The 25,954-nt window shown below is 45.9% G+C and overlaps 2 protein-coding genes across 2 annotated transcripts; one reads left to right on the top strand and one right to left on the bottom strand.

The window, feature by feature from the left end:
• The first annotated feature begins 115 nt into the window (after positions 1-115).
• On the top strand, positions 116-20,983 carry LOC137905603 (tubulin-specific chaperone D-like). The gene is made up of 40 exons (XM_068749844.1): positions 116-146; positions 309-509; positions 624-674; positions 882-979; positions 1,096-1,197; positions 1,339-1,491; positions 1,682-1,737; positions 2,018-2,150; positions 2,942-2,987; positions 3,652-3,784; positions 3,974-4,119; positions 4,215-4,275; positions 4,403-4,477; positions 4,584-4,678; positions 9,897-10,053; positions 12,747-12,804; positions 12,900-12,929; positions 13,177-13,262; positions 13,567-13,647; positions 13,730-13,803; positions 13,952-14,069; positions 14,193-14,253; positions 14,343-14,365; positions 14,449-14,480; positions 14,575-14,637; positions 14,717-14,793; positions 15,298-15,379; positions 15,475-15,593; positions 15,668-15,759; positions 16,038-16,178; positions 16,886-16,969; positions 17,379-17,537; positions 17,697-17,835; positions 19,544-19,665; positions 19,841-19,918; positions 20,002-20,088; positions 20,177-20,264; positions 20,475-20,584; positions 20,662-20,746; positions 20,837-20,983. Exons 1-40 carry the CDS (start codon positions 116-118, stop codon positions 20,855-20,857), a joined length of 3,648 nt encoding a protein of 1,215 aa, XP_068605945.1. The 3' UTR covers positions 20,858-20,983.
• LOC137906077 (zinc finger protein 750-like) lies at positions 4,742-7,011 on the bottom strand. The gene is given in 3 exon segments (XM_068750371.1): positions 4,742-5,518; positions 5,520-5,676; positions 5,768-7,011. Coding segments are annotated over 3 exon segments (1,821 nt in total). The 3' UTR covers positions 4,742-5,098.
• Positions 20,984-25,954: the final 4,971 nt, after the last annotated feature.

Raw genomic sequence — 25,954 nt, 5'->3', positions numbered from 1 at the left:
AAATAAAGCTTTGTCCAAAACTGAATTTTGGGTTATGCTGTGAGAACTTTCTTCATCTTTGATCCCTTTTTGTTGTCGATATTTGACTAACTAAATCGTCTTGAAAGTAGAATTGATGGTGTTCCTACCATATCCAGCAGGGGGCAGTAAAGCATTTTATAGGCAAACAAACTTAAAACAGCAACGAGGAAGATACATCTGTCTGCTACAGCCCATCCCCTGGCTAGCCATACATTATATCAGCGCGCTAACCGGCCTATAAATTGTAACATTAACGCTTAGCATCTGCAACCAAGACGCTTATTGAGGATTGAAATCTGACGCAATGGTCTTAAATGAGACGGAGACGGAGAACGAGTGTTCCGGCGGCGAGGAAGGAGAGTCGGATGCTATTGTCAGCGCGCTGGGCTGCTTCGGTGACAGCGAAGAGACCAGAGCCCTCATCTCCAGCCTCCCGAAGCTCCACCAGGACCCGTGCGCCGTCGAAATCACCAGCGTTAAGTTCTTGGGTGAGACAGTCATGAAGCCCAAAATAAATGCATTTCGAATTAATGTTTGGAAATGGATGGGTTCACAAATGTCCTAGAGTCATCACACTGCCTTTAACCCCCCCCCCCCCACAGTGATAATGAACAGATACCAAGAGCAGCCCCATCTCCTGGACCCACACCTAGGTACGTTAAGAAAGTAACCTTAAATTAAATGTATATTAGTGCTGCTCGTCTGAGACGACGTCGTCCATTTTGGATGATGCGGGGTCTCTCATGATCCTGTTTACTCTGGCTACAGTGAGGTTGCAAGTCTTAGCAGGTGGTGCGGATTCAATTCTCAAATTTATCCGAAAAGTGCGTCCTTATATCTGCGTCTTCTTCTTTTCTTAGACTGGATGTTGAACATGATACTGGCTTTTATAACGAGCGAGAAGTCTCCCCCGTCACTTGTTCATTTGAGCTTCAAGTATCTCTCCATCATCAGTAAGGTTAGTGGAAAAACAGGCCTGGTCCACATCAGCTGTTGTCAAAATCCCATCAGACTGCATGACACCTGCAAACCTGTCTCGAGTTTGTTCATATTTATGTGTTTATTCCTTGGCAGGTCAGAGGATATAAGATCTTCATGCAGCTTTTACCCCATGAGGTGGCAGATGTTCACCCGGTTCTGGACCTGCTGTCCAGACAAGATCCTAAAGACACTGCAGTGAGTCTGATCGCGTTGCTGCAGGTCTGAGATGCGCTTTGTAATGTCAGGTTGCCATGAAATGGACTTGAGTGGCAGGACATGAGAATCAGTTTTATCAAACATGTAGTAATCAGCTATGTTTCTGTCTCCTTATTTCAGACTTGGGAAACCCGGTACATACTTTTGTTGTGGCTGTCCATGACCTGCCTTATACCTTTTGATCTTTATCGTCTGGATGGCAATCTTGCCTCAGACGGCGACGACGCCGGCGCCAGAGAGTCCACCATGGATCGTATTCTAGCCATTGCAAAGGCGAGTAAAGTGTAGGATAAGTTTTGAACGTGTTTTGTGTTAAGAATGATTCTGTGTGCGCTGTGACACGGAGCCACAAAATAAGTGTTACCACTAGCTTCATGTCTTTGCTGTATTTAAATTGGCTCCATCATTTTTTAGATACTATCAGACGGTGTGAATGACTTCATTTATTTTTATTTTTTCCCAGTCTTATCTGCTCGTCACGGATAGTTCAAGGATTGCTGCATCTGTACTCGTATCAAAGTAAGTTGATCAAAGTCAATTTTAGCACTAACGATGGCATCTGTGGTTGGGCAAGGAAATACCAGTTTTTCACATTTTGAACTTCATAATTTTTCTCACATGTCGGGCAAACCACAGACTCAAAAGTCAAAAGACTTATTAATCTATTTAGAAATATGGAAATCCAGTTCTGTAACCAGTTACGGGCTGTAATTGGTTTTCCAGCCAGTAGAGGGCAGGATTAGTTGCGTAATGTTCATTGCCGTCTTTCATTGCTCCTTTATTGTGCATGAATGTGCAGGTTCATGACTCGCCCCGACGTGAAACAGAAGTGCCTCGGAGGCTTTTTGGATTGGTGCCTCCAGACAGTAGCGCAGGCCAGTGACCAGTCATTGGCGGACATTGTGGTGCTGGATGGTGTGCTGCAGTCTCTGGTAAACACACACACACACACACACACACACATCCAGCGGTCACGCTAAAGCATGTGGTGTTGCGTGCACACCTGTCTGTGTGAAGTGGGAAGCCGGGGGAATTTGTGTGCTCTCCTGTGTCTGGCACGATGCCTGGGTGTGTTCTGGCAGGTGTGTGATGCACCTGCTGCATGTGTGGGGGACCTGTTGCATCAAGTGACTTCCCGTCAGTTTATTTCACTGCTTAAAGCTAAACTGTTGCTTTGACAAATGAAAAAGTTAAGTTGTACTGACACTTTTTCTTTTTTTTTTTTTCACACCTGTGATGCAAATCTTCTTTTTATATTGAAAGGTGTTTTCAAATCACTTGGTGTGTCGGCTAAGGAAATGCTATTCAGCCCTCGAGCAACGAGCATTGCGGTCATATCATTGGCACATAAAGTAGCTTAACATGTTCAGAAGGCCACTCTTTATGCTTATCTGTGTGGCGTCAACCCGGCTGCAGCTTATCTGGCTCTTAGGGCATTCAAAACGGACTGTGTGTTCAGACAACAAGCCTACAGGACCCGTGCTTGTGTGTTATTTGTACATTGATTTGGGTATATGTAGATTAGGGTTAAATGCTTCTAGAGATCCTATATATATATATATAGGATCTCTAGAAGCATTCACTGGTAAAAATGTGTTCTTGGGAGTTTTATTTTAGTTTGTCAGTGAAATATTCACCATTTCTACATTTGTGATTCCTTCCCAAGTGTTGCTGCTGTCATTTGTCCTCTGTTGCGTCTGAGTCTGATATTTATATCTCCTAGGCTAAGCTTTTCAAACACGGAAAACGACACGACCTCCTACAGTATGGTAGGTCATGTTTCTATGCAGTAATAAATCAAGACTTTGATCAATGTGAGAACCGAGTGCGTGTCGATGACAGTCGTGCTCTGTTTAGTTGATTTTGCAAGAAGCAACCGAATAATTTGTATTTGCATTTTTTATTTATTTATCAAAATGCTCCGTGCCATTGGGGAGATATTTGAATCCGTATATCATATGATATTTAAAAAAAAAAAAATCTAAATGCATAACCACACAGGCAGCCATGTGTTCTAGATTTTCCTAACAGCACAATGCTGTTAGTGCTATCGTCTGTCTTGAAGGTAAAACATAATTAAAACACGTTTTATATTACAGTAATATGATATATCATTTTGTGTGTGTATCTATATAGCAATAAAAAAAAAACTAACACGTTGATTTGAGTGTTCTTAGACTGCCTGAAACGGCTAAATGCAATTTCGGTTATTTTACAAATGTAATTGACTTTGGAGCGATTTGAGTGAGGAGCTCGGTTCAGAAACGAATTATACTCGTATGTCAAGGTATTACTGTACTGTATCTTGAAAGATTTACACCTTAATTCTGGTGAGAATTGCTCACCAGACATGCACAAAAGTGTATTTATATTCCTGCGCAAACACAGTCTCGTCTTACAATGAATAATATGGATGTGGATATTTATTCCCAGCTCCTCCAGTCCTGCAGTGTCTGGAACAGAAGCGTCTGTCGGAGAGCACCCAGGCGATGCTGAAGAAGCTGAGCGTCAAACTAATCCAGAGGCTCGGCCTCACCTTCCTCAAACCCCGCGTGGCTGCTTGGAGGTCAGCCTGAAAGCCTGTTGAACGTTTCTCCAACTGTTGCCCTCTAATGTTGTTATTTTTTTTCTTCATGATTGATGTCATGGTGTGTGTGTGTGTGTGTATGTGTATAATATCTCACCGTTAACGTCACCTTTGTGTGTCTGACAGGCAGATGCGTTGTTTACATTGGTTCACCTGCTTTTTTCTCAGGTACCAGAGAGGCAGTCGTTCTCTAGCGGCAAACCTCTGCATGTCTCAGTCCGCCGTCGTCGCTGCTGCTGCTGTAACTCCTGATGTGGAGACGGGGCAGCAGGAAGAGGACTATGACATTCCTGAGGAGGTAGAGACTGTTATTGGTGAGCTGTGGCCTCCACTTGACATTAAAATGGTTTCTTTATTGTAGTGCTTGCACTCTGGGGGAAAAAAACCTAATTTGCATGTAATTTTTCAGAGCATCTGCTGGTGGGACTGAAAGATAAAGAAACAATTGTGCGCTGGTCTGCAGCAAAGGGGTAACATATAAGAAAAAAAAAACTTGTTTCTGCTTGTCTTTCATCTTTTTTATGTACCGGAAAATAGTTAATGTGTTATGGTATTCAAATGTGTGTTTTCTAAGTCTCTTATTTACCTTATTTGCAGTATTGGGAGAGTGACTGGGAGGCTTCCCAAGGAGCTGGCAGATGAAGTGGTTGGATCAGTGCTGGATTGTTTCACGTAGGTTTTTATATACGTATACGTCTCTTTTTTTAATGTATCGTTTCTACAATAGTTTCCACAACAGAGCGCTTTGACGCAAGTTGTGCCTTTGCTCTTATTCAAGCTTCCAGGACACGGACAAAGCTTGGCATGGAGGCTGCCTGGCGCTGGCAGAACTTGGTAGGAGAGGACTGCTGCTTCCGTCTCGACTGCCAGATGGTACGGCCCCACAAATCTATGCAGTAATGGCTCAAGATAAATAGACTATCGCATGCAGAGTGTTTTTATTTTATTTACTTATTCATGAGATCTTTTACAGTTAATAATGCGTCGTCCATTGCCATTCTTTCCAGAACGTCCTGATAGATTTATTGACAACCCTAGCCTTTCACCTTAATCAAATTAGTGAGAGAACAACACACACACACACACACACACATACAGTGTATGAAAGAGTCTTTGCATTCAACCATTGCCTCTTTGTGACCTTTTGACACTTCTGTAAACGCGTCACATCTGCCCACACTCAATAATCAACTCTTTCAGTGCCGAGTGATGGTTTTTTTTTTTCTTTCCAGTAAAGTGTTCAGTAAGTTGATCTTTTCATGTTGAGGTTCGCGGTAGGTTGGAGACATTCGGTCAGCAGAAACGAGGCCGTCTCCTCAGGGCCCGCCTTGATGCTTTCGCTCTCTTCTTCGGTTTATGGCAGTTGTTTTCATGCCGGCCACCGTTTGCTCGTTTCGTGCTCGCCGCCTTGCCCTTGATTGCGTGCTTGGTCTTCTTCGGAGAGCCGGAGCCGCTTGTCTCTGTGCAACCTCCCGAGGGCGCGTCTGCAGCGGCGAAGACGCAGGAAGTGGGAGCCGAGCGCGCAATGGCCAGCTGGCAGAGGGCCAGCGCTGCAGTCTGCCTCTGGTCCCAGGGCTCTTCATCCAGCTCAGGATCTGGCCTTTGCTGAAGATCTCCGGAGGTGCTCGGGGCAGAGTCTACGGGGCTGCTGTAAGGAGCTCTTGTGCTGAGGTTCAGCGGCAGCTCTTCTCGCTTTAATTTCTCTGTGTAAGCAATAATTCTGTCTGCGATCAGATGGAGTTTTCTCTTTGTCCGTGGGCCTTGTTGATAAGTTGAGGGGGACCAAATCTTCTCTTCTGTCTTTACCATCCAGTTCTGATGTATTTTCAGGACGTGGTTCAAGAATGGAATGCCTGCTTTCCGCCGCCGATCTGGGGAAGAGAAGCCAAAAATCAGCCGTTAACAGAGCGAATAATATAATTGCGAGCAATAGGAGAAGAATATTTTATTGTTATTACTTACTCTCTGTCGGCATGCTGATTTTTCAACTGCAGCAAGCTTTCTGCGGACTCCACCTGTCTTGGGTCAGCTGTCGCTGTGTGCCCTGGTTGGGCGTCTCTCTCTGACTCGCCCATGTCAGTGTAGTTCTGGGCCTCCGGGCCTTTCTGGATGACATGTGCATGACCGGGTCTGTCAGGGGAGCCCAATGCAGAACATCCCTCTTTGGGGCTCAGCCTGGTTTCCTTGTCTCCATTTTGTCCTTGGCTGCTCTTTTCCTGTGTAGATGTGTCGTGACTGGGAGGCGGGTGCATGTACAAGTCATAATCCTTGGGCCCAAAGCCTGGACCATACAGATCCAAAGGAAGGTATCTCGATCCTGTCATTGGCATGGCGAGCTCATGGGGTCTGTACAGGGCATAATGCAGAGGGGGCCCCGGGTGAAGAGAGTGGCAGTATGGATATGGGTATGGAGGAAATAGTGGCGCGTGGGGTGGGCCAATGGGTTGTGGTGCCACAGGCCTCGGGGGATCCAAAAAATGAGGCTGCAGAGACTGAGGGTTTGGCTCATTTGCATGGTGGCTTGCCTGGAGATAGTATGGTTGGTACATGGGCCGCTCTGCTAGGACATAAGGAGAGTATTCGGGAACCATGGGAGGGGGGAATGGCTTCGGTGGAAGGGAGGACGGGATTCTTCCCCAAGGGAAACCTGGATGACTGAAAGTGGAACCCGGAGCTTGTGAGTCCTCTGACTGCTGCACAGGTGGCTTCAAGGCTTCTGCGCCGTCACCTTTGGGTGTGACGGGAGAAAAAGCAGAAGGGCGAGGCGGCGACTCGGCTTCATTGTTCTCCCTGTGCTCGCTCTCTGCTGCTATGTTTGACTTTGTCACACTCAACCTGTCCTTAACGTCTGGAATGTCACGCCCAATGTCTGTTTCTTCCATGTCATCTCTGATCTCGGGCTTGCTCGCCTCTGCTGCGTGTTTCCCCGGACTGTCATCCTCAACGGTTGACTCGGGGCTTGGGCAGTCCTTTGCTTTCACAGGAGCTCCCTTTTCTATCGGCTTGAACTGCCTGCGCGTTTGCCCGCTTTTCTGCGATACCAGGGAAATGGAGTTTTCACACAAGTTGTACTTCATGTGGTTGAAGAGATGAGACTTTTCATTGCATGTGAAAGGACACTGGAAACACTGGTACTTGAAGGGTTTGCCTGGAGGACGGGGAATGTAATGCGGCCTTTTTGGCTTGCGTTCCTGTTCCGTGTCCATCCTGGCTTGAAAGCACGTTTTCTGAAAGAGAAAAAATGGCGGATTGAAGTTGGGAAATCGGTTTCTATACGGCCGTCTTTTCACTGAAGCTGTTTGTGGAATGTTGAAAGCGTGGATGTTGTAGGAGAAGCTCATTAGTCTTTGCAGCTTTTGCATCAGATTCTCACTGACCCGACCGTCAAGTGAAGAACAAACATAGTTGTTTGACTGGTTTAGGTGACTCAGTGGAAGTCTCTCTCTCTCTCTCTCAACAATTTCCTTAACTGCTTAGGCAGAAAAATCTCATGCTGCACAAAACACTACACCCTCAGGCTAAAGTATTTCTACAACTGCTACTCGCGGCGAGTTCGACAGCTAACAGAAAAGGTGAAATATGAAAACCCAAGCAGTTTATGCAAAGATGTCGTCGCATGATTGATGATGATGCGTATGCATCATACAGGGTTCGGTTGATTGACTGCCGCTTTCATGCCTCTCCACCTGCCTATGCGTTCGGATACTGCGCCACTCGTCTAGCCACACTATCCTGTAAAGGCAAGTGGCTGGGCAGACTTGGCGTTGGAGGGCGTGCAGAGACTTGCTTTTACGCAAGCTTACTACAAACCCTACGCTGGTGGCGTGGGAAATACCAGACACCTGCTTCCCATGACTACGACTGCGGGCGCTCCAAAACGTCATCGTTTGAGGAGCACGCCAGCATGCAGATGAGGAGCATTTCCTCTCGGTGTTCTGCGCAATGTTAGGAGCTTGCGTTTTAAAGACGATGTTCTAACGATGCCAATGACGAATGTGGCATCTCAGGCGGCCTGAATTTCGCTTAAATGAAACGTGACCTAAAGCTGTGTGTGAAGCTGTGCTGCTCGCCGCGTGGAGGAACCTGCTTGTCATGAACTTTCGCAAGAAGTCGTCACTCAAGTTTCTTTACCAACTGTAGTAGCGCATAAAACCACTCCCTCCCTAAGAGCTGAGATCTATTCCAAAATGCCTGTCTTAGTCTGTTTCTTCACTTTGAATATTATCCAGTCAAAACCGTTCCCCCCCCCCCTCATATTATTTCATGATTCCTGTGAAGCCGGGGTGGCTAGTATTTTTGTTACTTTTAATACCAGTTTATTTACATAAACCTTTTATATACTGTATTAATATATGTGTATATATATATATATATATATATATATAAACCAATACTTTCTGTTTTTATCTTTTATCTGTAGAAGCCAGGTACCTACAGCTTTGCATGTGTTTCCGTGCGACGCTACAACTGGAGGCTTATTACGATCCATAGGTAACAGGTGCATACGTTGCGTTACGCGCCTTAAATACGCAGACTGACATTGAGCAAACCACATTCATTTCTAAAAGTATAGAATGGAATACGTCTAACTTTAGTCCCCTTCCATCCTAAAGAGGAAACGATAAAAATCTATCAAATAAATTTACCTGGTTGTAGCGACGGTGTCGTCTTCGCCGTCTTCAGCCTCCAGAGAGTTAGAGCGTAGCTGGCGCTGGTGACCGGTCAGGATTTCCACTCCGGTAGATGTCAAAAAGTTCAGAATGTGTGTGCGTGGGGATGGTGCGTGTGTGTGCCGTACTTGGGGATGATAGTTGTGTGGTGAGTTTCTCTCTCCAAGGTGTTGTCTCACTGGGTGGGCGGGGCTTCAGCCTAAACAGCAGGGCCCTCAGGCAACATTGATGCACCTGATATTAGTCAAGCCTCAAGCAATGATTTACATGATGAGATGAGGTATAACTTGCTCGCCATTGTCCCCTTCCCCCCCCACCTCCATTTGTCACTTTATGAAAAAGACCACACTGGTGTCGTCTGCACAGCTGTGGGTTTACACTTTACAAAGTTTCCAGGGAAGTGTATTAGCAAACTGACAAGATTAGCATCACATTTTCATAGTCGCGGGTCAAGCTGATGCTGATCTCGGTGAGCGTGGCGTAACGTTTGATATGTGGAGTGTTCAAGGAAGCTGTGCAGCAGATTTTAAATCTTTACAGAAATTAACCTCCAATAAGCAATTCTGCGCTCTGAATCCAAATGTTCCCAAATCACTTCCCTTTACAAAGATACTGCAGACAGGCAGCAAATGAGCTCATCGATGCTGCTGATGGGGGCGAGGACTATCCTGTGGGTCGGGTTGGATGAAAACAATCTTGAATTTGATAATAAAAAAAGATTCACATTGTCTCGAGTGGATTACGTAAAACAAACTGTCACAAAGCCATTTTGCTAACTAGGACCTGTAGTGCAGACCGTTTGTCTGCCTCTTGGCTGTGACAATACTTAAACAAACATTGTCAACACGCAGGTTGACACCAGTGGCTCCACCGTATTATTTACTTTTAGCAGAGTCCATTGCGGTTGTTCCCTCCTTTAGCGCTGGCGAGCATTGCGGATCTTTTCTCTTTAGCTGCCATTCCTGTTTCAAAGGAAACACATTGCTACCAGTTCATGTGGAAAAAAGGCCCCCACAGACTCCTGGTTTGGTTCGTCATGATGGGCTTGATCGGCGCCGCCTTCACTAGTTTCAGAAGTTTATGCAAAGGCCAGGGTGAAGTGGATCAAGTTGATTTGCTGTGGCGACCTCTGATGGGACAAGCTGGAAGAAGAAGATGTTTCACAGGCTTAATGTGAAATCTGAGATTCCAGATTGGAACATCTCAGCGCGCAGGAAATACGTTGAAGTGCATGGAAAAGAAATGGAAAAAGACAATTCACACCTGTGGGCAATGTTGGACATTAAATTCCGATGTAATCTGTGGGATGGACTCCACAGGACCGGGACACAACACAACTTGTGTTTCTGCACTGCTGTCACTGTTGTTTTTATTTTTCATTTTTAAAATATTACTCATCTGTTTCTGCTGTCTGCTTGCAGTTGTGCCTCTCATTATCAAATCCATGACATATGAGGAGAAGCGGGGAGCGTGCAGTGTTGGCCAAAACGTGCGCGACGCTGCCTGCTACGTGTGCTGGTCTTTCGCCAGGGCTTACGAGCCCAAGGAGCTCAAGCCTTTCGTCACTCAGCTCGCCAGGTAACCATCTTCTTGCTTCCAAATGCAGCATAAAACATTCTTCTGCCCTCAATCTGTGCAAAACTACACCATGAGCGCACCCTAACCAAACCGAGCGAGTGATTTCAACTGATTGCAGGGATACTTCACACACTCGGCCATGCTAATTAGCTCTTGCTGCGCTTGTAAACTCACTGCATCAACTTTGGCTATAATTACCGTACTAAACGACACAATCCATCACAAAGATGACTGCAAACCCGAGAAGTTGATTTAGCTTTAATCTTTATTCAAAGGTTATTAATTGATAATTGACCGGTCTGAAATTCCCCCTCCTCGGACGTCACAGCTGGTTGTGCCCTTTAAGCCTTCCGGAAACCACAGCTCATATCTGTGGTGGCTGTTTGACCCACTCCTCTGAACAGACCTGCTTTAGTTGTGAACAGGGTCAGGGTCTTTCACAGACAACCTGGCAACCTCCTACAAAAGTTCCGATTAGAGAGACGAAATAATCACTTCCTTCGATGATGGCAAAAACATATCCTGGAATTGAAGCATCAATGCATCTCCATCTAACTGTAGGTGCCATTTTCTTTTTTGGTTTGCACCAGACATAACAGGCCCCTCTGTCTTCAGACGGTTCTTCTAAACTTTGGACTCATTCATAGAATATTATCCCAAAAACTCATCCGGGATCAACTCCAGACGATCGTAAAACGTTCTTCCGCCGGCTAAGCAGCAGCTTGCACCTCACCAACTAGTAAATATGCCATTATTGGTTACATGCAACATTTAAAACTTGCAAATTAATGTGTACTCAGGTTGTCACTTTAGTAGTACAAGCACAGAGGAAACCAGGATCAGGTCCAATACTTTAAGCACGGCTCTGTATATACAGGTAAGCAAGTCACGAAAAGAAAGACAGGAATCCGTCAGAGTTCTTAAGGTAGCATTAAGGTCATTAAAAATTGTGCTGATGGTTTGCAAAGCTCTTATTTACTGCTTGAAACCAGTTTTCAGCTTTGCATGCTCACACATTACCACACACTTTTCCCTGTAGATCATCATGGATGGTTTTCCTTGTTCCCATTTGATCTTTCTGTGAAATATTTACATGCCGTTGATCTTTTTTGTTAGGAACATGAAGTTTTAAAATATCAGCCGTGTAGGACATGTTGGGCAGCGTCGTGCGTCTCTGCATGTGGTGACGACGGCAGGGGCACCGGCTCACCAGGATGCATTTAAAACAAAAAAACGATTTGCTACATGAAAACATAGGAGTGGAAAATGCTTTACACGCAAGGAAAAATAACAATATTTTAAAAATATTGCGGAGTCAGATTTAACTTTGTTTTATCGCGTATTGACATCAAAGAGTGGATTCTGAGGGCTAAGATGGCGGTAGTCACGTTTCGGAACCAAGACAATTAAAAGCAAGCGGTGAGATATGTGCCAGTTGTCATTCGTTCAAGTGTTTAGCAATAGTAATGGTCTTTCCTCTGCTTGATCATTCTCCTCTCTCGGTGCATGTACAGACCTGTGGACTCTGACTGTGCAGAGCAGCTCTGCAGTGTCAGTTTGAACCCCTGTGACTACCATTAGCGTCAACAGTCACGACAACACCCTATCTAGCCTACAGGACTGCCAGGTTTCGCCTGCTGCTGTAGGTTTCGGTCGCTTTTGGCAGCAAAGCCTCAGACAAGCTGGTTCCTGCTCTGTTCATCGCAGCTTGATGACATTCGCAGGAAAACTCTGACTTTTTAAAATACGGGACAGCTACTTGGGGTCATGCAGTCGTGTAACATGCAGCTGCACTGCGTACGCATTGATTGTCGAGGCTGTAGAATTCAGAATGTTCTTCAGAGGGTGAAACAAGAGGTCCGCTTTCAAGCTGATGATACAAGCCACACTAAGTCATCACTTCGATCTAAGACACTTGTATCTTATCGAATTATGAAGATGTTGCTGTGGGACAGGGACACACGGTTCGTGCCTCCAGTGAAAGATGAAGACTGTCGGCACAGATACGCTCCAGGGAGTAGTAGGGCTCATATCCCCAAGGCCTATCGATCCCACCCGTTTCTGTCCAACTCGTAAAGTTGGTACTTGTTTTGCATATTTCAGACTTTCCTGCCTCAGCGAGTGGGAATGTAGGTTAGAACTTTCAGGGCCGTCTTACATGTATTACATATGTTCACAAAGTAGTGCACAAATGCTTTCAACCATTAAAGAACTGATTAAATAGTCAAGAAATAACTATATAAACTGTTCGAGACGATCGTCTCGCCTACAGCCACTTTGCGGGTCGCGGGAGTTTCAGGAGCTGATCCCAGCTTGCTATGGGCGAGAGGCGGGGTGCGCCCTCGGACGCCTCGCCAGCGAATCACAGGGCCACACAGAGACAGACACCCACTCAATTCTGCTAACAAACAGCCAGTCAACCAGCCAACAAACAGTCACAGGTGAAAACATCGGCTCCTCAGTGGAGGGAATGTGGGGAAGATAACCAGGTGTGGAAAATAGGCTAAAACATATTCGTAGTAGATAAATACCTGGACATGTACACATATTTAGAAAGCTAAAGTGGAAGAACTCTTATTACTCGTTGTTTACACGTGAAACGTTTTTGAGTGCTGTGAAATGGAAGGATCGCCTCCTTTCCTGCGTCTGCAGGGACAAGTCTCACCGTTCCCATGCTGTCTTTCTCCCTGCAGTGCTTTGCTGATAACAACCGTGTTTGACCGAAATGTCAACTGCCGCAGAGCTGCCTCCGTGAGTTCTCTGATCAGCGACCTGAGCTTTAGATACTGATGTAATGCGAGCGCAGCACAGGAAAATGATCACGTCTCATGTCTTTCTCGTCGCAGGCCGCCTTCCAGGAGAATGTCGGCAGACAGGTTTGTGATTGCTGTTCTTGCTACATGCGCACTGTGATCAACAGATTTACTGTGATTTGAATCTTATTTGCTCCAAATATTCAGCTCTTGTTCAAACTTGCCTTGATAGTGGAAGCTTTTCTTTATTTTTTTTATGTCACTTGCTTCCCAACTCAGATTCACCTGCTTAGTAACAAATATCAGTGACGGTTTTTTACTCCGTTCTCTGAGGATGTCTCGGCTCTTTATTGCTTGCTTTGTGTCTCAGGGGACGTTTCCTCACGGTATCGACATCCTGACTGCAGCAGACTACTTTGCTGTTGGGAATCTCACCAACTGCTATCTGAACATTAGGTGAGAGACTGTGCATCTTAATATTGACTCCCTTTAGCCGTTATCACCACATCTTAGGTCCACGTATCTTGTGAAAACTGCATTTAGAACAGCAGTGACAGCATCCTAATCGTGTCCCAACAATCCTCGGTGATGCAGGTCCTGATTTCAGTTTCAGTGCCACTTTGTTTGGACGGAGAAAATAGAGAGGACTCCAAAACATTTCATAAATGTTTACATTTTGCTCATCCCATGATCTCCCTTTTTTTAATTCTCTGTTGGTATTAGCAGCTTCCAAGCTGAATGCTTCTGCTCCTCTCCAAAGTGTCTATGTAGCTAGTTTCCCCGAGTACACCAAGGCCATGATCGATCATTTGATGTCCAAGAAGATCAACCACTGGGACATGTAAGTTCTTGTTTTGCTCTGTTCTCATTGATGAAATGCGAGGCTCTGAGCACAACACGATTTCCTTTTCATGCGTTTACAGTGTGATCCGAGAGCTCGCCGCTAAAGCGCTTCACAACCTGACGCCTCAAGTGCCTGATTATATGGCAACAACAGGTAAAGAGCAGGTCGCGTTACCCGTTCCCGAGGCAATGGACAAAATGAATAGCTTATTAAAGTGCCCGTTTGAAGACTGTTCCAGCTTATAATTATTGATTGTGAGTAAATGTGCAATGCTCTTCCCCCCCCCCAATGCTGGTCTCAGTTCTGCTCCAGCTGTTACCAATGGCAACTGGTATTGATCTCCACAGTCGCCATGGAGCCATCCTGGCATGTGCAGAGATCACACATGCTCTCTACAAGCTGGGCCTGCAGACCAACAGGTAGACCAGAACCGCCCAAGCAACAGATCCTTGAGAGAAAGTAGTCACAGCAAATGATAATAGTTGAAAGGTTAAAAAGGTCATCCACGGGTCATTATTGGTCTGCTCTTATTTGTGCGACAGGTCCGTGGTGGACACTTTGTCTCCAGAATGTGTGGACGCATTAAAGGCCATTCACCAGACGGTAGGTTTCTTTATGGAGTTTCAGTTCGGTTGAACATTCAGGTCAAAGTTGGGTCTCGCGCTGATATCCTTTTGTTCAATCACTTTTAGCTCCACGACAGAAAACAGTACAGGTAAGAACACGGCAGTGTGTACGGATAAATATTTAAGTACTTTTGTTTGGCTTCATTTCAGTATAACTTTTATTTTTTTATAGGGGTTTTGGTGGCGCACTAATGAGGCCAGCAAGTAGGTCCAAAATGACATTTAATGGCGCATCACAATAAACAGAAGACTCGTCCGCAGCTCTGCTAGTTCTCATAATCTTGTCGTTTGTCTACAGTGTGCACTCTGATAGAGAAGCTGTCCTTGTCCAAAATGCCTTTTAAGAACGAGCCTGTGATCAGTGAGTCAACAGCCGTTTTTTGGACATTTTTGAATGTTTTGTTTTGGAGTTAAACGTCTGCTGCGTCTTTGTGTTGCAGCTGGCTGGCAGTGGTTCATTGACGACTGCATAAAGAGTCTCCATCTGCTCTCTAGGGGTGTGAAGGACAATGTTTTGGTAAGGTTTTCCTTTTTATCCAGCTTCTCTTCGTGTTGGCCCCGGGCCTCCCCAGCAGCACTTGGAGGGGCTCATCCAGGGGATCCTGAGCTGTTCCCAGGCTAGATCAGATAGGAATGTCTTCCGGGTGAGCTGGGGTTCAGTCTACGGGGCTCCCAAAATGCCTTGGCTGACATTTGACACGGAGGAGGAGCAGCTCCACCAGAAAGCGCCTCACCCTGCCTGCGGCTCAGCCCAGCCACCCGATGGCGGAGGCCCATTTGGGTCTCCATGACGCCCCACAACTTTGCCCTCCGGCTCAGCTGGCTTCTGGCGTCGCACCGAAGCCGCCTGTCCATTTTACCATCCATTCATAATGATTGTCAATTTTATTTTACCCGCTAATTAAATATTAATCGACCGTCCGCAAAGAAGCTTAGACCTTTCTAGATGGATTAGTTTGCGCACACATTCATTTGGTTATTTTTGTTGGAGAGTGCCACAATCTGTTTCCTTTGCCTGCAGGCTGCAGTGATATCAGGCTTGTCGGCACTCAGTGACGAGTACTACCGGGCCGAGCCAGACCAGGCTAACGCTCAAATGCAGGGTTGAGTTGACTGTTGTTTCCTGTGTCATTTTGTTCTACCGTATGTCTGAATCTGAGAGTGATGCCTGTTTGTTTTGTTGTGTGAACACGTGTAGATTTCCTGGTATCGCAGTACGTCGAATGGCTGAAGAGTCCACATATGCTCACTCGCTGTGGATCTGCCCTCGCCCTCGGCTGTCTGCCCGCATTCATGATCCAGAGCAAACTGAATCAGGTGTGTTTTGGGGGCCTTAAGGTAGTATTTAGGTACCAGGCTGGGATGGTGTGCCCAACGTTTGTCTGTGTTAGATCCTTGAAGGCCTCCGACAGATGTGCGCCATCAACCATAAAGAGGCGAGCTTCACAGAAGCCAGGAGAGATGGCGTGAAAGCGATCGCTCAGTGAGTAGCATTTACTGTAGATTATATTTTTTTAGGTTAATATCGTACCGTATCGCCTGCCTGCTCCTTTAACCACGGGCCTTAGTGGGCAGTAATGGTAAAATAAACATTCGACTGACTTTACCTGTAGGACCTGAATGCCATGTTGTTGCCTGTCCAACTTTCTTTTTCCTTATTCCCTCTAAATGTTACTTTTTCTCTCACCCCCCCAGCTCTGCTGTGTCTCCTGTGTTTTGTTTTGTTTTTTGAACATGCATTTCCTCTTCGTCCTCTCTCAGAGTGTGTGTGAAGGTCGGTGTGTGTGTCCACGGCGCCCCAGACGCCACTCTGTGCTCAGAGAACATCGCGGAGGTGTATGACACTCTGCTCTGCAGCGTGAACGACTACACAACAGACAGCAGAGGGGATGTGGGAGCCTGGTGAGTTAGCTTCCTCTTTAACACACACACACTCATTGCTGACAGATACACACTTGGCATTCTTTTTTGATTGGCCTCCTGGATGAGGATTGCTCCATTGCCTGAGGTGTTTTTCTGCTCCTCCATAGAGCACACGCACATTAGATGTGTTCCTTCCTCATTAGTAGCCTCAGGCCATGATTACAGGCAGGAATGTCGCCCGGCTTGTCGCTTGCTCTCACAACATGGGATGGGTTTGCTTCTGTCACACTCTCCAGACATCTGTCTCTCTCTCTTTCAGTCTTTACATCGGATATACTTTTCCCCCCATGATTACATGTCCTTATCTTTGTGGTTTTTGTTGAATCCTTTATACAACATTCATCTAAACAGGATGTTTTGTGTTTTGAACATAAACCTTCTTTCAGATGGTTCAATTTTTGTTGATAGTTTCTAATAATCAAGAGTTATGGGTGTAACGTTTAAATGATGCAAATCATTTCAGTGTCCTGCGAACCCTGAAAGTGCTTTTGACTTCGAAGCTGCTAAATAGAATAAAGCCGAAGTACTGTCAGAGGAGTGACTCACGTCCTCAGCTTGTGGTTTTTTTGTCTTCCTTAGATTGAACATGTATGTTAGTATGACGGGGTTGGCGCTCATAATGGGTTTGTAATAAAGTCTCCTGTGCTGCCAACGTGATCTCCTTACGCTTTGTGCCACATCCTCAGGGTGAGAGAGGCAGCGATGACGAGCCTGATGGATGTGACGCTGCTGGTGGCCGGCAGTACTCCAGAGATCCTTTCACCAGACACGTGAGTCTTTGAACTCACCACAAAGCTTGGGCGGACTCCAAACGTTGTCACGCCACCGGCTGGGTGACATGAGCATGTTGTCGTATCAGCCTGTCTTGTGCGTTCATTAGTCTGACTAATGCTTAGTGTTTCTTTTAATAACGCCAACGTATGTTCAAAGACCTGAGTCAATACAGCATGGATCAATCAAGGAGATTTAGTAGTTACGACAGAGGAACAAGATAAAAAGAAAAACACACGCCTGCTTTTGCGTTGATTGGAAACAGTCGACTGATAACGAAACGCAGACTGTAACTTTTGAGCTTCTCTGTGGTGCGTTCATATCCCGTTTTCACCAATAGATCTGTCACCCTGATTATGTGGAATAAACCCAATGACATTCACGTTTTGCATTTTGGTCGGCGTCCAGGGTGAAGTCTATGATGTGCCGCTTGGTCCAGCAGGCAGGGGAGAAGATTGACCGCTTCAGAGCCCACGCTGGGAACATCTTCCTGCGCCTCCTCCACAGCACGCAGCCTGCAATACCTCACATCCCCCACAGGGAGGAGCTGATGAGCATTTTCCCTGTGTGCGTCTCCCCTCCACGCTGAACCCACAGCTCGTCTTTTAACCAGCTTCTGCTCCAGACTGTTTTGCTAATGTCTATGAAATGTGGAACATTTTATATATCGAATGATTCTATCTTGAGAACCCGTAATAATTGTTGATCCATTGCTGTGTCTTTCAGTGAAACCGTAACCAGTCTCAACTGGAAGGCTCCTTCACAAGCCTTCCAACATATCACCCAGTTGCTTGGACTGCCTCAGTATCAGTACCACACCCTGCTGGGCCTCACGGTGTCTGTGGGAGGGATCACCGAGTCCACAGTAGGTCAAGCATGATGGGGGGGGGGGGGGGGGGGGGCGGCACATTGTCAAATTAGTGGTTTCAAAATCAAAGAAAGATGAATGTAGATGTGCCATAATATTTAATTATTTGCTATAAATTAGGATCTGGAATCACATAGAAGACCCACACTTTGAGATGCTTAATATTTAACTTTTTTTTAAATTACATTTGGCCTTGTCACCATCTGTATTTCAAAGTTCCTCTGTCGTCTGGTTCAGGAGAGGCCGCTATAATTTGTATTTCAAGGCTTTAAAGGAAAAGATAAATCTTGAACTAAAGCACAACAATAACACAACATAAGGAGTTAAAATGTAGTAATTTTAGAATTGTATGACTTTGAATAAATACCTCTATAAAAAAAAATCTACCTCTAGTTGTCGAAGAAAAAAACAGGTTGTATTTCTTCACCCACAACACATTTGTGTTATCCTGAAAGAAGATGAGGAACATTCTTCAAACGGCATCATAAAGGTTGTGAGTGGAGATCCCGAATGCATTTGAGAAAAACGTCTATGCCCTTTTTCAAGATGAAAATATCTGCTCTGACCTATAAAGCTAATATAGTTAGCGCAGCCCGTCAGAGGAAGGAACACGAACATTGAACGGCTCTACTAATTCTACCAAAAACAGCAAGAACTCTCAGGCTCTGCTTTCCACAGTGCTGGCACACAAACAGGAAAGTAACCTTAGAGCTGAATGAGCTTCTCATTGCTGCAGCTTGGGCTCAGCTCTGTCTGCTGTGTGCGTGTGCGTGTGCGTGTGTGTGTGCGACACAACCCCTGGATAGCAGGTAGACACTCTAAGAATGTGTGGCGGTAGAATTTAGGCATTTGGGCTTCAAGCGCCGTCTTCAAAATCCAAACTGGGTTCGTGCTAATGATTTTACATAAGAGGCTACGAATCCTTATTTCAGATGAATTTTATATCCTTGGATTGCACAGTGTGATGTTATATTATGTGAGAGTCAGATCTCCATTCATCCACCAGAGGGATCCATATGTCTGACTGTGTTCTTCATTGAACGCACTATTATCGCTCTCTCTCTCGGCGCCTGCCTTTCAATGGATTTGTTTTTAAAAACAAAAGATAATATTAAGCTGCGCCACTTTGACTTTTCCCCTCCTAGAATAACTGATTGTAACTAATCCAGAACAAACCGATCTGTCAGGTTCCCTCGTGGTTCTGGTGAGTCACCCAACAGCAGAATCTCTGCAGACCAGCGCTAAAATGGACTTTTAGAAGTATGTGTGTGTTTTTCCAGTCCCGCCATCCCTCTAAGGAGACTCGGCTGCAGCCCCGAACTTGAATTTATCAAGTTCTCTCCTCCTGCAATGTGACTTGTTGAAAGTAGTCCTAAAAAAAAAAAAAAACTTCCTTACCCCTAAGACTTGATGATTATATGCAACTTTACTATTTGTGGATTTAGACAGAAACATTTGCTTAAAGGTTCCATATTCTACCCTTTTTCCACGAGAATTTGAAGAAGAATTTGAGCAAATACTCATTCTCGATTCGATCGATTCTTGTGTGAATGAAGTCCAACCTGAGGATAGAGGCTCCGAGCGTGTCCAGCAAAGCGTCCTGTACAACTGGATGTCGAGTTTCGTTCTTAAAGGCTGTCCCATGCCCGACCTCCTGGCCTCCAGGCTCCACGTTTGACTGCTGCTCCCTGCTGCTTCCATTCAGGTGCATTTTTCCTCCCTGTCGATGTTTGACTATCTCAGAGGGATTCAGGGCGATGAAGCTGCTCTGGAACAGTTTGGAGATACGTTGCTGGTCATCTTTAGAGAAAACTTCCGCAACGACAGGTAGACAAACCTCGCTAGCACTGTTCCGTCTGATGCGTCGGCCTCGCTTCATGGGTTGCTGGATTGTGCTTTGCTTTCATGTCTCTCTGTGCTACAGTTTTAGCAAATCATTCTTACTCATTGCACCATTTATCCTGCACCAATTTAGAATTTATTTTTATTTTTACTTTTTCAGGGTGTCCGTTCCTTTTCTTAAGATGCTCAATCAAATGCTCACTAATGGATCCTTTGAAACCTTCACGACACAACAAGAGTGAGTGATGCAACAGCTTGATTTTTATTTATTTATTTATTTTTGGGGTTTGTGTCTTTAGCTTTTTTTCTTTGTTTTCCCAGTCATCGGTTCTGTGTGGACCTTTTGGATCTTTGCAAAGAGTTCAAGAGGACCAGAGATATTTCCAAGCTGTGCGCCTGTGTGTCCGTGTAAGTTGATTAAGACGCTCATCATATACCAGCATGAGGTAGAAGACGCACCGTCCTCCATGTTGACTATGCCATTTGGTTTTCCCAGCTTCTGTGGGCTGATCCAGTTCCAGGGTGAAGTGAGGAAAAACATTTTGTCCCAGCTGCTGATGCTGCTTGGCCATTCTTTCCCTGTGGTGAGTTCCTGACTTTTCCTTTAGCACCGCCGTGAAGCTAGCATCAGATATTTGAGGGAATCTGTGACCCCCTTCGAATTGTAACTTTGGTGTACGACCAAATACCGGTACCTGGACTTTGCGTTCTGTGCTAATTAGCGACTGTTAGCTCAAAATGAAGCTACAACAACCACCGAGACTGAAGGACGTGTTCTCCTCTCACAACTACAGATCAGGAAGAGCACGGCCAGCCAGCTGTACGAGACGCTGATGACCTATGATGATGTCATAAATGTGGATGTTTTGGATGATGTCATGACCCTGCTGAACGATACTGACTGGTTAGTGGTCTCAATGTTCTGTTATTGCAAAGCACCTTTTATAGCCTGCGACACATTTCTGTGCTTGGTGTTTCCAGGCAGTGTGACCTTCAAGCGGCGCGGAGTCACAGGAACCAGCTTTGTGATTGGTTGGAAGTCCCCAGGCCGGACCTGGTTTCCAAGGTAACCAGCTGACGTGATTGAGACTGTTGGGGTGAAGCAACCTTTCGCACCTTGTTGGAATAACGTCTCCCTCCACTCTGTCGTCTGCAGACCCCCGTCCAGGTCTCCTGATCTCCTGTGGCTGCAGAAGCAAGAGAAAACCTGAACAAGGAGACAATGGATAGAAGAAGAGAGAAACCTTTTATTTGTTCGTATATTCTACGTACACGTGTATATGTATATGTAGCCCCCCCCCCCCCCCCCGCAGCACGTAGAGATTGCATAGGGTGAAGGGTGCCACCATGATCAGCGTGTCCGGAGCAGTTGGGGTGGGGGGGAGGGTTTGTCTGGGCCAGGACTTGAACTGGTGATCCTCCAGTTCCCAACCCATAATAAATTTCTCCTTTTTTATGTTATTAAAAGTTCAAAGCAAAACGACCTGTGTGAAGCCGTCATTAATTTTCCTGCATGCCTGGTTTAGGCCTTGGAATGGATTTTAAGTTTAGCTCTTTACTTGCCGTTGGTACCTGGAACAACAAGTCCGTGCGTCCTCGGGTGCGGGGAGGGGGGGGGGGGGGGGGGGCACCTAGCTTCCGCTTGGGTCCGGTGCCGTCCTTCTCTTTCTGCCTCGAGACTGGAGAAGTCCTGCACCTGACCGAGGCGCCTGATAGGCCTGCCTGTGGAACAGAGTGTGTTCTGTCACCAGTGGCTGAGGCTTTCCTGTTGGGACAGTGGCCACATTGTCTCAGCCTGCATCCCAACAAACACAGACACAAATGCTCCATTATTTTTGGGAATACACAATTTAGAATTGTGTATCGATTATTGCAGTTACTCCCAGGGCTAATAATCACCATCTAACATTGTGTTTTCTGTACAGACCTTTAAAATGGAATTTGAGCCCTTATTAAATTAGGAAGGGAAAATCATCCCATCCGGTTTCATCTTTGAGAAGTTCTTTAAATCTTCCATTCTGTCATATTTGTTCATGGATCCACTCTAGATGCATTTTGGAAATTGACACGTCTTCAGTCCCTGTTCTACGATCGAAATGCGTCTATTTCTGCTGTCATATTTAATATCTAATGTAATACATCTTCCTTTTGGTGAGGAGATGAAGATAACAAGAGAGGAGCCCTATGCCTGCATATAAAATGACAAAACCCGTGTGATTTTTGAAATGGGAAATTGCAAATATTCCTTGAAACAGTTTAGGGGAGAGAAGGCAATGAGATACCAGAATTTGGATTTGTGTAATTTTACAGCTTGAGCCCAGTAATGTGAGAAGTGTGTGCCCAGACGCCACGTTTCCTACTGTATTCATTCAACATGTGCTTTTCATTGAGCCTGATATATTAGGGCTGCTGTGATATCTGGTGGCCGTGAATGCTGAATATTCCATTTTAAAAAGAACATTTTAATAATTCTACACTTTCTAAAAACAAAACAAAAAAAGTTCTATTTTTGAGGCAGCTCTACCAGCATTGAAATTTTAAAAAGCCATAACCAAAATAATATGTACATTTTACTCAATTAAAATCTTGTAGTTGTAGCTTTGAAGGCTACATTTTTGTCGCTGTTCCTGCTAAATCCTCATCTGCTTAGAAGTAAGATCAAATTTTAAAGATATTATGAAATAATTTTAGTCGAGCAAAAAAAAAAAAGATCCCACGCTTATCTCTCTTTCTTCGTAGAGTGGCCTCACTAGCTTCTTAACATAGCCATTACCAAGGCCTCTTCACCTCCATGGGTGCTGTTGAATATGTCCCGAGTCACACAATATTGCTGCAGCCCATAATTCGACTTTGATTAATTCCCAGCCAGATGGAAATTCCTGGAGTTCCTAATGAAGGAAATGTTTCTCTCTGGGCGGGTTGATGGTAAAGCAAGCGGCTTGGGGTAGAGAGGAATGCTAATAATTCTTAAAGGCTTACAGTTCATCAGTAGTATCCATGGCGATTCTAGACATACAATGGAAGCCTTTTAGAGGAGAGGAGAGGAGAGGAGAGTAGGGGGGGGGGGTTCCGCTCCCATTGACTCAGTTTGGTGCGATTTTAGGAAAGGCCTCTTTGCACTTTTTGCTGGTTATGAGATTAAATGGAACCCCCATCAGCCGTGGAGCAGAGGGGCAGTGGAGAAGCCCCTCGTGGAGATGACACAGCACTGTGCCCCCCCCTAACAATCAAGGACTTAACTGTGGTGGGCACATAGGCTAATGTTAAACTGGTTGTTGTCTGGTTATTCAGTCATTGAGTACTTCTCTTGCTGAAGGGAAGCTGGAGCAAAACACCCAAAACGCGCTATTGTGAGGCTGCTGAACAGAATCTAAGGGCAGGTAAACGTGTGATGCTTTACATCACGATAGCCACAAAATATGTGACAACCACCTTAGTTAAACACATTTCCATTCAATAATGCCACAAAAGCGCTGCTTGCTTATTGTCTTGGAGCAGCAACTTCTTATTATTCTTGGAATTACTTGCAGGCTTTATGCCGTTCGGGACGTGCTATGAATTGTGCATTATTTTACTCCTGTTGTTCCCAGTAATCATTCAGAAGAAGCCAAACTGGCCGTGGCTGTAAAAACCTCACCGTGTTCCATATACAGAGGGTTTTACATTTTGCTTGCTGCTAAGATTTGAACTGCTGTCTGCTGAAATAATGTATTATTCCCAGGTGTTGCGCCCCCCCCCCCCCTCCGCTTGTCGGACCACCTTTTTTACGGGCTCCACACCCGGCGTAGGAGCAGCAACGCTCCTCCACCATGTTAGTCAAGCTCATTAGCTGAGTTTGAGACTTAATTGCCCTACATTTATGGAGTGTAGGCGCTGCTGAGCAGCTGTTCCACTTAGCTTTCACTTCAGGACACCATCACGGCCTCCCCGAGTGAAAGGCGGAACATTTCTAACATTAATTTAACGCTGGTTTCATTTTGAGCCAAAGTGGACTTGAGCGTTCCCGCGTGCATTCAGTGGACGCTGCCCCCTAAGGCCGCTGTAAAGATGCGTCTTCCCTCTGCCAGTGGCACATTCGGATCTGAGCCTGCAGATCTTTGTGGAAAAGAAAAGCATTTAAAAAAATAAATAAAAATGAACTGAATGCATATGATGATTATACGGCTGATCGAAATAGCAGAGAGTTGATAATTACATGATTGATAGAAATAGCAGAAATACTATAATCATGAATGTGACAGCTGATGTGGTCTCCCTCCAGGAAACCACAGCCTCTATACATGTCCAAAAAGCCACAATCCAGCAGCACACCAGGCAGGCGCTCGCTTTCTTGGAAATGGCCCCCGCTGCTTGGAATTATAGTCATTTTTGAAACAGAGGCCGCTGGATAAATTTGGGAATGTGGGCTAATTGGTGAGCATGTGTGCTTTTAAAGACCGCAGGTTAATGGGCGGGTGGTTCTTATATCAACACACACACACACACACACATACACACATCACTTGGTTGATTGAATGAAAAGGTCTTATTGTGCTGTTGATCTCTGATTTAAGTCATTCTCTTGTTCCTTTTCCTTCCTCATGGGACACAAGGCTGTGTTTTATTTTTACATTAAACTGTGAACCTAGCAAGCTGGCCGATGTCTGGACGCTGTCTTGTTTTTCTGCTTCTAACAGCGCCGACCTTATCGCAGCAATCTTGCAGTTTGTAAAATGTCATTCATCCACAACAACAACAACAACGACAACACGTCGTTAGCCTTCCCTTCCTGCTTGCTGTCTAGCTCAGCTCACCATTTAGCTCCAGAGCCTCCGAGATGCCACACTTTCACCATTTTCACATTTATTCCTGCTGTGCATGTTTGTTCTCGCTGCATATACGCTGTATCTATCTGACCTTTGAACATTGGGGGGTGGGGTGGGAAGGTGGGGGGCAGATATTCCGGCATTATCATTACGGAGCAGGACAGGAGGTCGTTGGCAAGTTGGTATGTTGGTGTTAGAAAGATATGGAGACGCATGCCGAGAGTTCCTTGCAGCCATCTGGGTAATGTCTTGCCCTGTTTGATTGTTTTTTTGTCTGCCTGATGAAGGTTATGAAGGTCTTCCTGTCAGATAAGATGTGCTGTTTCTTCCACGCTGCTTTAGTTATGGATCCCGGTATCTCCCCCGGTGACTTCTATAATGTCTCTTCACCCTCTATGCAGTTTCTGCTTCTGGCCTTTCATCCAGTCACCAGTCCTTCCTTCAAACGGCTGCTTCCAGTTCTTCCTTCAAACGGCTGCTTCCAGTCGTTCCTTCACGACTGCCGTCTCCACACTCTGGCTAAGATGCTCCGAGGATTCGTACCGTCGCTCCGGCCTCGGCTGCACCCTAGGAAGTGTTAAAACTTTGTGCAGGGAATTTTTTGTGCTGCTTCTGCCGTTGCTGTGTTGATGCGTGCTGCGAGAATGATTTCATGGAGACGATTTTGCGGGGGGTTGCTCGCTCGCTCGCTTGCCTCCTGCTTGAACGGTGGCCAGGATGAGCTCATCCATGACAGCGAGTCCAGCTGCTCACACGTAGGAGTGCTGTTCTTTTTTCAACCTCTGCACCCTGAAATCTGCATTCAGGAGGTGGCCAGCATCAAGACGGAAAGGGGTGGGGGGTGGGGGGGGTTAGGGAGTGTGACACCATTCCCAGAGGCTCCGGCATGGACTGACCACTGGCAGCCTGCCGCTCCTTCGGCGCCTGCTAAGCAGCACGACCTCAGGCTTCTACTGTTCCCTCTGGAGGGAGGCCCGGTTTGCTCTGGACACACGCCAGCACTGAGTGCTGGGGGGGCACGGCCGGGTCAGCTCTCAGGGGTGGTCCCGTGGCAAATTTGTGGCGTATATGGAGCCATAATGATTAGTTTGTGTTTTGTTTAGGTGTGATTCTATTATATTTCTGCTTGCGGGCTAACCCATCTGTGCCGTGGAATCTGTCCATCTCTCTCCGGCCCCCAGCGTGTCCCCCCGGGAGTAGAGATGACGACGACAACGCGGGGGCGGATTCTGGCTCCAACGCATTCATCTCTTCCCTGAAGACAAATGCTGAGGAGCTTCTGGTCCCGATACCGGTCCGACTTGAGTTCGAGGTCTCTGCATCCACATCCCCGACGCCGTGTGCGACTGTCTGCTCTGTACTTCTCTGAGATTGTTCTGTCACTCAGTCATCCGTCAATCTGGCCTCAATCTGTGGTGAAGCATGCCGACGGGGGGGGGGGGGGGGCAAAGGTTCAGCACTTCAGAAGG

This window comes from Brachionichthys hirsutus, chromosome 16 (assembly GCF_040956055.1).
Source record: "Brachionichthys hirsutus isolate HB-005 chromosome 16, CSIRO-AGI_Bhir_v1, whole genome shotgun sequence".
NCBI classification, from domain to species: domain Eukaryota; kingdom Metazoa; phylum Chordata; class Actinopteri; order Lophiiformes; family Brachionichthyidae; genus Brachionichthys; species Brachionichthys hirsutus.
The sequence above is the reverse complement of the archived record's forward strand: the minus strand, read 5'-3'. Positions and strand labels throughout refer to the sequence as shown.

Bases quoted from the DNA above. Each gene is read 5' to 3' on its own strand.
- LOC137905603 (XM_068749844.1), top strand. From the start codon at position 116: ATGGTGTTCCTACCATATCCAGCAGGGGGCA. The intron at 3,785-3,973 runs GTCAGCCTGAAA...CTTTTTTCTCAG, and splicing joins CCCCGCGTGGCTGCTTGGAG to GTACCAGAGAGGCAGTCGTT. The intron at 14,366-14,448 runs GTAAGAACACGG...ATTTTTTTATAG, and splicing joins CACGACAGAAAACAGTACAG to GGGTTTTGGTGGCGCACTAA.